Raw genomic sequence first — 15,405 nt, forward strand, 5'->3', positions numbered from 1 at the left:
TGTCACCAGAGTGGTGTGTTGGATTAGAGGAGATCGTTGGGATCATTAATGAATACGAACAGATTCGATTTCAGCATGTCGGAAGGGTAAGTTCGAGGTTCGGCTCAGAAATTTGCTATGGTGTGCCAGAGGAGAAGCGGCTTCATGAATGGGTGATCTGAGAAATGGTTATGGTTTATTGTGTGTTTCATTGATCATTGGCAGTATATGAAAGTGTTGGAATGAGACTTAGTTGATAAGAGGTTTTCTACCGGTATTCGGGTGTTGCGTGCAGCTGATGTGAATGGAAGTTATCACTACATGTGTTTGAGGTACATGGTATATCAGATAATTGCACTTAAGGTTGCAGGCAAGGGTTATTACAGCTGGTTCGGGCCTATTCAGAGTGTAGGTGTGAGATTTTGATCGTATTGTTGGTTTCAGAAGTGAAGAATGTGGTTCCATGGCTTATGAGCCAGACTGGGTTGTGTAATTTCAGTTTCTATGTGTTATCGGACCTATATGAGATAGGGTGACGTGGGATCACCCCCGGGTATATGTATGGCAAGGTTATTCAGCGATTGGTTGGCTTTTGAAACAACTTTGAGTACGTTCGAGGACGAACGTGTGTTTAAGTGGGGGAGGATGTAACGACCCGACCGGTCGTTTTGAGCTTTTGCACTTTGATCGCCAGTTCCCGGGCATGACTTGCCCCGTGTAAGGTATTATGACTTATGTAGATCGTTGGTTTTGGTTTTCAGGAAAAAAATTTGGAATGAATTTGAAAGAACAGTCTCAGTTGAAAGCTTTGAATTTGAAAGGTTTGACCAAGAGTTGACTTATTTGTATATGAGCTCGGATCGGAATTTTTATGATTTGGTTAACTTCGTGGAGTGATTTATGACTTAGGAGTGTGATCGGAAGTGGTTTTGGAGGTCCGGTGTAGAATTAGGCTTGAATTAGCGAAGTTAGTATTTTGGCGAATTCCAGTTGATGGGTGAGATTTTGATCCGAGGGTCGTAATGGAATTCCGAGAGTTGCTGTAGCTTCATTAGGTGATTTGGGATGTGTGTGCAAAATTTCAGGTCATTTGGACGTGGTTTGGATGGGTTTTTGATCAAATGCGTGTTTCGGAAGTTTTTGGAAAACTTAGGCTTGAATTCGATGTGAATTGATGGTTTTGGTATTGTTTGAGGTGTTTTGATGATTGGAACAAGTTGAATGAGGTATTAGGATGTGTTGATGCTTTTGGTTGAGGTCCGGGGTTGCCTCGGGGTGATTTCGGATGGTTAACGGGAAGATTTTGAACTTGGGAGATTTCAGAAAAATATGCTGCTTCTGGTATTTTCGCACCTGCGGTGTGGGGACCGCAGGTGCGGTGTCGCACATGCGAGAGGATAACCGCAGATGCGGTTTTGGGAGAGGAAGATTGGAACCGCAGATGTGGTAGGGGGCCCGCACCTGCGGAGCCGCAGATGTGGCTAAGGGACCGCAGAAGCGGTTTTGGACTTTAATGAATTTCCGCAGAAGCGGATGGTTGGACCGCATATGCGGTACCGCAGAAGCGGAACTTGGACCGCAGATGCGGAAAGGCCTGGGCAAACCTTATATGTTATTTCATTGCGCGATTTTGGGTTATTCCACCATTGTTGCCTTCGACCTTGGCGTTTTTGGAGCGATTCTGAAGAGGGAAATCAAGAGACTTCGTTAAGATTCGACGCGCGAGGAGGCCGATTTGAGAGTCAAGGGCATAGCGAGCTAGAGCTTTGGCCGGTTTGAGGTGAGTAATGATTGTAAATGATATTCTGAGGATTTGAAACCTCGGATTTCACATCGTAGTGCTATATTGAGGTGACTTGCACGCTGGATAGCGAGCGTGGGGTAGAGCACCGCTGGGGATTGTGACTTGGTCCGTCCCGATTGATGAAATTACTGTGTATTTGACTGAAACTTACTTGTTATCATTATGATTTGGGTTGATTGCTATATTTGGGCTTCGTGCCAACTATTTGAACCCTTCGGGGATTATTATCACTGTTTCCTCACTGTTTGATTTTATACTTGAACTCAGTCATGTATTTTCCACTGTTTTCAAAACTCAGCCAAGTTTATCATACTATAACACTTGAAATGATATTTCCAACAATATTTTTGGGCTGAGCGTCATGTTTTACTGTTGCCCGCGGGGCTTATGTGATTTCTGACTGAGAAGGGCCGAGGGCCTGTGTTGTGAGGATACTTTTGGATCGGGCTGCACGCCGCAACAGTGAGATACTGATTTGATTATGAGGCCGAGGGCCTGAGATATGTACACCACGAGATGGCTTGATATTGTACGGGGGCCTCTCCCGGAGTCTGCACACCCCCAGTGAGCGCCGTCGACGATAAATGGATCGGGCTGCACGCCGCAGCGATATGTGAATCGGGCTGCACGCCGCAGAGGTACCGATACTGTTCTATGTGTTTATTTTATTTCATTTGTCTGCCATTATCTGTTGTCAGTGCTATTTCATGCAATACCTACCTGATTGCCTGGCATTATCTGAAAACTGAGTGTTGTGCCCGAGGGGCGAATTTCTGTACTTATCTGCACTATTGTTTGCATTCAATTGCGTAACCGCTGAAAAAGTTATTTCCAAAAGAGGTTTAAACTGAGCCAAGATGTTTTTCTAAGGATTTCACAGCTTCACTGTTTTCTAAAAAGGGTTTTACATTGTTCTATACAGCACGACGGTTTGTTTTACGTGATTTCTTACTGCTCAGTTATTATTTACCTTTATTACTCACTGAGTTGGAGTACTCACTTTCCTCCCTGCACCTCGTGTGCAGATGCAGGTATTTATTCACCCGGTAGCGGGTTTTGGCTGATTGGAGGCAGAGCTATAGGAGTTTAGCGAGGTGACTGCCAGCATTCGCAGCACCGCTTCTCTCTCTGTTGTTCATTATTTCGTTCAGCGTATTTTTAGATCTTGTAGTTGTATTTACACTCTTATAGATGCTCGTGATTTGTGACACCCCGATTAAGGCTGTGTTGGGTTGTACTTCCGCTAATTAATATTATTAAATCATATTTAGACTGCTTATTCATGTTTAACTATTTTGAAAAGGAGATATGGCTTAGTAGGCTGGCCTTGTCTTCACGAGAGGCGCCATCACGACCAGAGCGGGGATTTGGGTCGTGACAAAAAGTTACCCGCTTTATTCTCTAGTTTGTACTGCACAATTAAAAGTATGCAACAATACAGTAGAAGTTTATTGATATAAAAACCTATATCATAATAAACTTGGAATTTATTGATAATTGCACACGTCATGATGTAAACATGCAGTTTATCAATATTGATAATTTATCATATGGCATAACTAGTTTAGCCATATCAATTTAAGTATGATGTGCAAAAATAAAAGAGAATTCACATGGGTATATATTAAAGAATTAGAAAGTTCTTTTCGAATTCTCTTATGTTGTTTGTTCTCTTTAATTAATAGACCAACTAAAATTGGGATTGAATCCCATGAATGCTGGAAATATCAAAGGTGAATTTGGGATCATTCACCTATCATGTATACTACATAAGATGCATCTATGAGATGGTTACATGTGCGATTATTATTAACTCGCAACATGGTATTTGCGAGGTAACTTGCTCAATAATTTAATTTAGAACATAATTTTCAGATTTTCTATTCAAGACAGTTCATTTTGATAAGTTGCTTTACGTCACAATTGGTTTAGCAAAATAATTTATTGAGTACCTCCAATTAATATCTAAACTATTTCTTATGAAAATAAATTTTGCAAACAGTCAAATCTGAACTGAACCCTGTCGCTCTTCTTTCTTTCCTCGCGAGCAGGAAGCACATCTAAATCAGTTTGATATATGTTATATACGAAAGTATATTATATTCTCCCTTTACAAGTGGTTCAGGATCAAGAACCAAATAATTCCATCTTATTATGATTAATGTGCGGTGTATATTTTAATTAACACCACACAAGGGTGGATTTTCAAAGTTGAGAAAGCAAGTTAGTTTTTCTAACACGAGGGAGAAACTGGATAAATAGTTGAGAAAAAGTTGCGTGAAATGAATTATTATTTGTACATCATGATCCTCGAATAAGATAATATGAACTTGAAGTTCATAAAAGATAATTCATCTGCAATATATTGCAAAGCATGCCAGACGCATTTGCTAACCAAAAGAAAGTAACTATATTCTCACTGCAAATGCTAATATTAGAACAAGTCCTAGAAGGACAAAGTCTATGGTATACTTAAAACGTATAGACAAATTGGTTTCAAATAAAATTCTTGATAAAGAAGATGAGCAAATGATCATAATAAGGAGGCAAGTGATCTAGAAGATCACATGACATAATACTTCATAAAATTTCAGGAGAGGTTCAGGTACCTGGAAATATGAATGAAGAGATCTCTATGTTATGTCTTTATGAAAAAAGGAGGTTGAAACTGATATAAAATATTTGTCGACGACATCTCTGATAGCGCTAAGTATAGATGAGGACCTTAAGTCTGTCGAGTACAGACACAAAAATATTAGCCAAATGGAAGAGACAAAATACGAATAGAATTGGTTTCATATGAAAGACATGTAGTTCAAACACTTGAAAGTATAAAGTCAATGGTATGTGCAATCACTTTTATCTATCTTATATGTCTAGCATGACATAAAAATTTGATATGTATCGAAAGTCCATTCATATGGCTTATATGACTTAACTTATATGACAATCCCTAGAGGATTTAAATTGCTTAAAGCATATAGAATTTTTGGTCAAGAAGTACTACATCATAAGTGAATTTGTGTACATTTGTATCTTGCTATATCTATAAGCATGATAATATGATGCGAGAATTTTTACCTCTATGGAGATATTGAAAAGGTCATTCCACGACATTATATGAAGACATTATATATCTATCAAGAATGATTATTTCAAGGTGCTACATATTCATTGAAGTTAGTATGGATGATTTATTCACCAAATCTCTGCCAACATCAACCTTCAAGAAGCTGGTGCACAAGATTGGAATGTGAAGACTCAAGGATGTGAATTGATGCTCTCATTAGCGGGAGTTAATACGCGTTGTACTCTTTTTCCTTACAAGGTTTTGTCCTACTGGGTTTTCCTTGCAAGGTTTTTAACGAGGCAACCAAAAGGCGTAATGTTAGATATGTGTACTCTTTTTCCTTTACTAGAATTTTTTCCCACTGGGTTTTATTTTAGTTAAGGTTTTAACGAGGCACATTATCTCTTGAATAGACATTCAAGGGGGAGTGTTATAAATAGAATTGTATTTAAGGTGAATGTCTATATTTTAGAGAGATTTTAGGGTTTGTTACTTGATGGCTAAGTCACTTTTCCCCTATAAATAGAGGGTTCTATTCCATTGTAATTCATCCCAAATCAATAAGAATTCTCGCTCTCTACTTTTGTCTGCAATACTCCCCTTCTTTTTTTATTGTTTCATAACAATTACCATTAAACTATAATTAATTGATATACATTCTCACCTTAGAATATCATTTACCCATTAATAAATTAATATGATTTGACATAAATATTTGATGCGAGTTAGTTTTTACCGATTTATATGTTTTTAATTGTAGTATGTTAATGCCATCTCCGATAGCTAAGGTAGAAAACAATGATTAGAAATTGGCAAAACTTTCATAGTCGAAAATTTAAAGAGAAAATAAATGATGATAGGAATTTAAATATACTAACTTGAAAAAAAGAAGATATATTGCAAGTGTAATATGGATACGAATAAAGACAGGATATATCTTGGATTATGATATAATGGCTCGAAGTCCTTAACTTCTTTATATAAATATAGAAGATGAACAAATAATTACCGGTGGTTGGGGGAAAAAAATTAGTTGAGAAAAGAAGGTACGAGTCTGATCCTCTTTGTACAATGTTTTATTATGAATAACTACAGTTCATTAATTATATTTATAACACTATGTAGGGCTGTGTTGGTCAACCTATTATTGGTGTACCGTTATTGTGAATTTGATACGACTTTAGGAAGCAAGTTAGAAGGTAAGTTTACTCCAATACTACATGTTTAAATTATAATAAATACTATATGTGGATGAACCCTTTTCTATTCATATAAATTTGTGGGACATCATTATCATTATGGAGTAGGGTTGGACTGCAATTATAGGATAGTTATGTCAAGCTTAAGAAGGAAATATTTCATTGCATGTAAATGCATTAGAGCATAAATATACTTATTTACTATTTATGGAATAATCATGAAATTATTTTAGATGTGCCGTCATCAGAGATTGTTCGAGTCAGAAAATATTTTCCATGTTCTCGACTATAAGAAAACAATTTATTAAATTTTTTTTACATGAATTTAGAAAATTCTAGGGATTCTTTTTGAAAAGGGAATTGGAATCGGTGCTTTAAAAGGCGGGGACGTGAGGTGAGATGTTTTACTTAATATGGGGCAAGGCGAAAGCCTCGAGACATGGGGCGTAATCCCCATGGATCTTTAATTTTTTAAATTTATGAATTCATAATATAGTATTATAACACAATAAAAAAATAAAAAAGATACATTAAAAGTTCAAAAAATAAAAAACAATTAAAGGAACTCATATAAAATAAAATATTTAGCATGTTTTACAAGTATAAATAATACAATATTGTTAAAGTTACTATAAAATATAAATTAACTATAATCTCTTAACTTCCAAAAAATTAAAAATTATAATTTCTTGAAAAAATATTATCAAACTGCATATTTTACTTCTTTAAAAGCAAATACTCAATAAATTTTATCAACACTATAATTTAAAATATTACTCCTTCATGAGTAAATATAAAATTATTTTTAAATAGTAAAATAAGAAATGTATGATAATTTTGAAAGACATAGAACTAAGGCATGAAGATCTATCAAGTAAAGATATAAATTTTGTTCATCTATTTTTAAAAGAAATATTCAAATGATATCCACCCTCACGATGTTTTCAATTAGTAAATATGCAATACTACTATGGTTCATTATTTGGGTTATTCATAATTTTTATATTCCTATAGATAAAAAGAACTTTAATCATTCATTTATTAAAGAATTTTAAGAGTTAACGGTGTAAATTAATGAATTCAACACATGATTTGCATAGGAACTATTGAGCGAGTCCCGAACGTTGAAAATGTCAATTTCAAATCTAAGGGGCTAATAAATATATGATACATGACGGTCATTTTCGAATTCACTCCCTTATCCTAGAGCACTTCCGTGTTTTCGTTTTCTTCGTTTAAAATATTTCTCCTTTTAGGGCTGGACCAGATGACGAACTGAGTGACCATAGCCATAGCCAGTGGCGGAACTACCTTACACCCTTTCTTAGGAAAAATACACTGTGTAGGTAGATAACAAAATAAATTATATGTATATATACTATATATTAACTCTCCTTAATTTCCTGGTATGTTTATATTTATATATTTTGATACCCTTAACAAAAATTATGTCTCCGCCACTAATCATAACCGTACGCCTCACCTTAAATGATCCAATGATTAAGAATAGCAGAGAAATTTTCCTCGTTTTTAGTTCAAACACTCGTCTGGCTGCTAATTCTAAGGTAAGTCCAAAGATGAGTAATTGATAAGCATATAGGCTAATTCTAAGCACGGTAAACAAACAAGCTAAAGACTAAATCATCTAAAAGAAAGAATTTTATTAGCTACAGAAAATAAAGAAGCAGAAATCGGAATATGATAAATCAAAACAGTAGGTATTAATGAATTTGTTGATAAATAGACAAAAGCATTATTTTATCACCCCCATGTCTTCTAGTTCAAGTTATCATTTATTGAACCTCTAACTAAAATTAAGAAAACAAAAGGACCGCAACAGCTCCACTACGGAAATATTTAATTGAAAACAAACAGGAAAAAAATTCAACCAAATATTTCTTTTATGGCGATATCACCTAGTTGTAACTAAACAAATTTGGTACCCTTTTAATCCAGGGTGTGTTTTGTAGAGAGGAAAATATTTTTTTGATAAAATATTTATCAATTTTTTCATGTTTGATTGGTTAAAATGTAAAACAAGCTCCTTATAATCTAGAAATTAATTTCCTAGTAAGAATAGTAAAAAAAAAAATTAAAAAAATAATGTATTTAGTCTTTTGATTATTGTAGGGATCATGAGACAACAAAATGTACGACCGACTAAGTAAAAGAAAGGTCTTACACGATGTAATATAAGCGGATGAGTTATTTATAATTAGCTTATATGTGACTTTTTTGCTCTCTCAATAATGATAGGAAAAACAAGTTACATAAGCGGCTATTTCACAACTGATAGTCTCCTCCATACCCCCAAACACTCCACCTCACAGTCCGACCCCGAACCCCCTCCCAAGACCCCCTCCCCTAATGTCACTTCCCCACCCTACCCTCCGCTCCACCTCCCCATCCCCACCCTCACACTCCCCTACCCCATCGTGAAACCCTACCCCACCTCTCGTCTCATAACGCCGATCACCCCTCACTCCTTAGTCCATATAGTGTTTGCCTAGATTATATATAAATGATTTTGAAACAATATTTTCTATTTACTATCAAATTTAAAAAAACAAGATAAGAAAATTACTTATTTTTCAGGACATCCTAGTAAAACTTGTATGTTACCGTACGAATACGATTAGATGTGAGATTTAGTGAACCTCTAATCAAAGGGAAGAGTCCATTTGTCTTAAATGATAATTTATTTGCCATTTATCATAACGAAGAAATGAACTCGAAAGAAATTAGATGAGTACAAATAATTTATATATTCAACTCAACTAATTTGAGATGAAGAATTTAAAATTCGAAATCTCTCATATGAGAGAAGACATTACTCATAAATTACTCATAAATATTCTCCGGGCCCAACGGCACCCAATATCTACTACACGAGCAACGGACTTTACGTGGCCCAACTCCCCTATTTCACGGCCCAAAGCTAATTTCGCTCCCCGAGAAAATTCACCTTCAAAAAGCTCTCCACTCTCTCTTCTTCTCTCATTCTTCTTCTGCTTCGCCTGAGCCCAAATGGAGCCATGGCTCGATGACTTAGCCGATGACCTTCAAAGCATCAGCTTCAACTCTACCACCACTTCCACCACCACTGACATTAACCGCTCCACCAGTTCCGGTTCCGAAGCCACGTGGACTGCAACCACCGCCTCTTCCTCTTCCTCCTCCTTTAACCAACATGTCATTAAACCACGCGCCACCACTCCCTCCGGCGACCCTTACTGGGACGCCATTACACGTGTCATTTCCACTTCTCCTTCCTCGTTAATTTCCCTCAACGACCTCCGCTTCCTCCATCGCCTTGGCTCCGGCGACATCGGTTCCGTATATCTAGCAGAAATTAAAACTCCGGCGCCGGAAAGTTCGTCGAAGGCGTCGGCGGCAGCTTACTTCGCGGCGAAAGTTATGGATAAGAAGGAACTGGCGGGCCGTAATAAGGAAGGAAGAGCGAGGACAGAACGGGAAATACTCGAAATGTTGGATCATCCTTTTCTACCGACGCTTTACGCCTCCATTGATTCGCCGAAATGGTCGTGCTTGTTGACGGAGTTTTGCCCCGGCGGTGACCTTCACGTCCTCCGACAACGTCAGCCGGCCAAACGCTTCCCTGAATCCGCCGTCAGGTTTGCTCCTTACTACGCTCACATTACACTGAAAAACTCTTACTATTTGAAATGATCTCTAAATATTCTTTCATATTTATATATAATATGTTGGAGAAATTTATCGACTGTAATCTCTTCTATTTTCAAATTCTAAAAAACTCGAAGAAGATGACAGTGACGTGTCTGAGGGGGACCCACCACCTGGGGAGGAGCTGGTGATTGTCAGTAGTAGGGGCCATCTAGTTGGTCACTGAATCAACTTCTTCGATCTTCTTCTCTTTACTGACGGAACACAGGATCTATGGTGGACTGTCGTACATTGGATCCTTGAAAGAATGGTAACTAAGGAAGAAAATTTGTATAGGTCATAGGCACACGTGTCCCAATAGGACTTTAAACTTCTGAGTTCTGATAGTCGGCTAAAACTCAGATTTTGAGCTCAGCCAATAAGCAACAGACACGTGGTTAGGCGTATGTTCTCACACCATTGAATAATGCTAAATGTCTCGTAATTGATTCTAACCTTAATGAATAACTTTTTGTAGGTTTAACAAGAACTCTTTTGGCCCCGTTTGACCATGAATTTTCCCAAAATAAATTTGGGATTTATTTTCAAAACTCATGTTTGGCCATAAATTTTGCTCATATTTTGGCCAAATTCCAAATCCCAAATTTTAAATCCCAAAATCAGGTATTGAGCTGATTTTGGGCCAAAATCTCAAAACTTGGTAATTATATACATGTTTTTTCAAAATAAAGTTTGAAAATATGTTTTGAAAACGTATGTCCAAATATATTTTCATCTTCAAATCAAATTTCATCCAAATCAGATTTTTCAAAATAAATTTGGGATCTGTGGCCAAACGCTAGTTTTATTTCTGTTTAACAAAAAAACTTGTTTCACATAATTTTGTTTTGGGTTTTACTAATCACCGTTTGGTTCATCGGTTGAGGAGTGTGTTGCCCGTATACTATTACTCTCTCCGTTTAAAAAAAATTATTTTAGTTAGACTTGGCATAAATTTAGTAAAGAAGGAAGACTTTTTAACATATGTGATCTTAAATAAATTATAGCATTTGTGTGACCGTAAAATTTTTAAAAATTGTAGGTCCGAAACTTGCTATAGCATCTGTGTGGCTGTAGATCCTTCCTCTTAAGGGAATATTGAAAAGTATTAATTTTTTTTAAACAGACTTATTAGGAAATAATGACAAAAAGAAGGAGTATATATTACTTACCAAGTATCTTCATCTACTCGTATGTTTTATAGTTGACCTAATGGGGTGCATGTGGGAAGGGATTGACTTAATCACGTGCCCTCTGCTTCATCCTTATGTTTTCTAATTTTTGAAGATTTGTTTAAATCAAAATCGGTAATAATTCAAATATTTTAATATTCTACGTGTGCTGTGTTTTGGTAAATGATGGAAAATGTTCTATTCTGATTTTCATGGGCGTTGGTTGATGGTTTATTAATTGCTCCAAAGATTGACGGTTACTCCCTCCGTTCATCCCACTTTAATTGTCGTTTTACCTCTTTTCAAGCGTATAAAGTGTAGTTGAAATATAAATTTAGTTTGCTAAATATTTTTTGAGAATTAAGCAGTATTAAAAAGAGCTGCTATTTCTTTAATATTAAAAGTATAGTTGAAAATAATTGCAGACTTAGTCTTGAATTTTTAGCTCCCATTTTGCCGTAAAATTTGGAAGCTTTTTGTTAAATTTTGTTTTCAAATATCTGTTAACTTATAGATTTAAACTATTTTTATCATATTTAAAAAAAAAAAATCTTCAAATTCCAAAATAGCTCTAGAGTAGTTTTTGGAGTTTTCTAGTCAGAAAACTTCAAATTCTTTTCAAGTAAAATGCATGTCCAAACACAATTTGAACTTTCAAAAAATATTTTTCATCTCATCTTTAAAAACTTATTTTTTCAAGTTTCAACAAAATCTATGTCTCAACGCTAGCTTAAAGTGTAAATTTTTGGGATGGTTCTTTTTTTTTTTTTATAGCTAAAGTGACTATTAATTTGGGATGGAAAGTAGTATTCTCGAGGGAAGCTTTGTAGCAAAAAGTGAAAGACCTAAAATAAATTACAAGTCCAAGTTTAATGTGCCAAATTAACTTTTGTGAGAATTTTGTAGGTTGTCCGGTTATCACATATCATTCCCAAAATTAGGGGAATAGTCAAACTGTCAAAAAGTAAGGGAAAAGTAATTAAGATGCATTTCCATTAATTTTTCCGGAATATCAGGGATATCGAATTTTAACGTGGGGAATATTAATCTTGACGACCTTTTATTTCTCTCAATGTTCTTTACCATAGTGGTCCCTTATGGAGTATTACGGTAAGTTGATTTGTATAGAGGCCCTATATAATACTATTTCTATAATTGACAAATATGCCATGTTGGTACACAAGTTATACAGATGATGACAACCTAGCTAGACCTAGAAGAATGTAACTAGAAGGAAAGTAGTGGAAATGATCCAACTCTAATTTCTCTAGCTTAGTTTAGCAAGTAGTTGTGATTGAGCTTAAAACAAGGTCCTGGAGATTATAACTTTTTTCTGACTTGACATTTCACTGCCTGAATTTGGGACTTTATGATTTGGAAGGACGTCTCTTTTGATTATGTATGACCCGTTGTCTCTCTTGAAACATAAAAGCAAATTAGATAACTCTATCGATTAAGGGCCAAAATTGAAAAGAAAAAAAATATGATGTGTATTATTATACTAAAATAACGTCTGCGTATACACTCCACTTGTGGGATTACACTAGGTGTGTTGTTGTTGTTGAATGTTTAGTTCTTGAAAACATCAATCATTCTGATTAGAAGAATAGATGGGAAGTAATATTCTATAATAATTTAATTCCTGCCAAAATGCAATATTACCTACTGAACTGAGCAGAATTATTGGGCTACAGAGTAGTAGTTCCTTCTTGGTTCCTCTGTTTACTGTTCGGCCTACAATATGCCACGATTGATGGTTGAGTAAGCCATACCTTTTTAACTAATTTGTGGGTTGTTTACTCTAATCTACTTGCATTTTCTTTTCATTTTTCCTCATAATGAATTGCCATTATATTTTCAAGAAAATATATTTACTATGATATAGGAAAGGAAAAATATCCTTGATAAAAACTACAGTAATGGAAAGTCCTTGATATTCTCATATGAAATAACTTTTTCTTCTTCTGTGGATATCCCACGAACTTCTTTTTCCTTTTTATTATAAATCTAGTACACGATGTAATCATGTTACACTTGTGGAAAGCAACTAAACGAAGAACACAAAAAGGAGAAGAAGACAGTAAAGTTGCGCCATGATATAGGGACAATGTGCACGGACCCAGTTCTTTTAATCTTGCTACGTTGCATGGGGAAATAGTGAGGGTCCAGGATTCCACATAATAAAATAATATACTATCTTTATAGAAGCACATTGGTCCCCTCCTCATATTATAGAGTTGAAAGTTGAAACAAAGTGCTGCTTTGTGCACCTGTAGAGTACATCCATTTTACTACAGTTTTTTTCCTTTAATTCCCTCGTGCATCCATCAGTTGTATCATGATTTTACCCGCAAAGAAGTTTTAAAATTTCATTCATTTGCCTCTTTTTATATTGTTGTCCACACGTATCTAAAGAATTTAAATTAGATAGACTAACCTTATCAAGCATTTAAACTCTCAGCGTAATTTTACTTGTTATTGAAGATTATTTACCAGTTATTACGTATAAGTTACCAATGAATGTTCATTATATAGAGTTATTTGTAATTACCTTTTCTTATACGATGAGTGCATGGAACTTAAGTTCATATTATAAATTGCTTGTGCGTACGTTAGACTAATTTCATGGTGTCTCCAGGTTTTACGCGTCTGAGGTGGTGGTAGCATTGGAGTACATTCACATGATGGGAATTGTTTACCGTGATTTGAAACCTGAAAATGTTTTGGTGCGATCAGATGGTCATATCATGCTCACTGATTTTGATCTCTCCCTAAAATGCGATGACTCCACATCAACACCAGCTCAAGTGATTTCAAGCCAAAATACGCCTAATGGAACTCAACAAAATGAGTACAAAATTGAACCACCAAAATTTACATCTTCTTCATGTATCCTTCCTAACTGTATAGTACCTGCTGTTTCATGCTTCCACCCAAAAAGGAAGCGAAAGAAGAAGCCCGGCCATCTCGGTGGGCCTGAATTTGTTGCTGAACCAGTCGATGTTCGATCAATGTCATTCGTGGGAACTCACGAGTATTTGGCACCAGAGATCGTGTCAGGCGAAGGCCATGGTAGTGCAGTTGATTGGTGGACACTAGGGATTTTCATATTTGAGTTGTTATATGGTGTAACACCCTTTAAGGGGATAGACCATGAACTAACACTAGCTAATATCGTGGCTCGAGCCCTTGAATTCCCTAAAGAGCCAGCAATCCCGACCCCAGCTAAAGACCTGATATCATCACTACTTACAAAGGATCCAGCTAGAAGGTTGGGGTCAACTATGGGTGCCACAGCAATCAAACACCATCCATTCTTCCAAGGAGTCAATTGGGCACTTTTAAGATGTACATCACCACCATTCACTCCTCCTCCCTTTAGTAAAGAATTTCTGTCTGATGGAAGTTGCCTTGATACCCCAGTGGAATACTACTAGTAGTGTGAATAAAGATTCAAAAGTCAATTTTTGGACCAGATAAGTTACAAACTTACAGCTTCATTTCTTCTGGCTACAGAAAGGAAGAAAGAAAGCTATTTGTGGTGGACTTTTCTTGGAGCTTAATTACTTGGCTGGAGCCTGGAGATAATAGGCTAGCAAATGAATATTTATCAATACAACAATATCTGGAAATGACCCACCAAGGCGAAATATGAGGTTATTGCATTACATCAAAATCATAGTTTTTGTTGTTGTTTGCTAGCCTATGGCTCGCTTGCAATAATAGGTGGACAAAGGAAGGTTCATTTTCCATTCTTTTATCTCAAAGTCAATGGCTTTGTCGGAAACATCGGATCTTGACAAAATACATGTAGACATGGATACACAATCAAAGGGCCGGTGGGCTGAGGGGTTTGGTTGGTTGGTGGGTGGTGGAGGTTGTAGAGTGGATCAAGGATGGCCCTGCCCCATGTTTTTTGCTACTCTTGTTCTTTTCCTTATGGAAAAGCATGATGTTTCCATGTGAGTTGTTTATTTATTAGCATTTGTAAGATTGTAGGATACTTATGGGTGCCTTGTGAATTTTTTTTAATTATATAAATGTCTTTACATAAATAATAATCAGTGCCGGCTCAAGCCTATGCTTTAGGCCCCCAATACTTTAAGGCCTCAAAATTAGTACTACTATATCAAAAAATAAATTTTGTATAACTAAATTTTTGTCATTTGTAGATGTAGTAATTCAGTCATGTATATCTAATAATTAAAACTATTCCAGTTTATTTATTTTTCTTCACATAAATCACATATTTTTAGGCTCTCGTGTTTTAATTGGGAGGCAGTGGGCCTACAAGTGACCAAAAAGTATTTTTTTTTCTTTCTTCGATCTTCAGCTAAATCAGTTCATGTTCTTTATAAAATCAAATTCTCTTTTTTTCACTCCTCGTACTAGCTCATCTATCTATTCTGCCAAATAACAAGGGTATTGAATAATTTGAGTAGCATAACCTTTTTTTTTCTTCCTCACGTTTTTCTCAAACTCTCAGTCCCGATAAAA

The 15,405-nt window shown here is 35.9% G+C and overlaps 1 protein-coding gene across 1 annotated transcript; it reads left to right on the forward strand.

The window, feature by feature from the left end:
• On the forward strand, positions 8,932 to 14,958 carry LOC109229071 (serine/threonine-protein kinase D6PK). The gene is made up of 2 exons (XM_019394385.1): positions 8,932 to 9,687; positions 13,547 to 14,958. The coding sequence occupies exons 1-2, from the start codon at positions 9,080 to 9,082 to the stop codon at positions 14,343 to 14,345; spliced, it is 1,407 nt and encodes a 468-aa protein (XP_019249930.1). The 5' UTR covers positions 8,932 to 9,079; the 3' UTR covers positions 14,346 to 14,958.

The sequence above is a fragment of the Nicotiana attenuata genome, chromosome 7 (assembly GCF_001879085.1).
Source record: "Nicotiana attenuata strain UT chromosome 7, NIATTr2, whole genome shotgun sequence".
NCBI classification, from domain to species: Eukaryota; Viridiplantae; Streptophyta; class Magnoliopsida; order Solanales; family Solanaceae; genus Nicotiana; species Nicotiana attenuata.

Excerpts from the sequence above, each read along its gene's own strand:
- LOC109229071 (XM_019394385.1), top strand. The coding sequence starts at position 9,080 with ATGGAGCCATGGCTCGATGACTTAGCCGATGACCTTCAAAGCATCAGC. Across the intron at positions 9,688-13,546 it reads TTCCCTGAATCCGCCGTCAG|GTTTTACGCGTCTGAGGTGG; the intron begins GTTTGCTCCTTA and ends TGGTGTCTCCAG.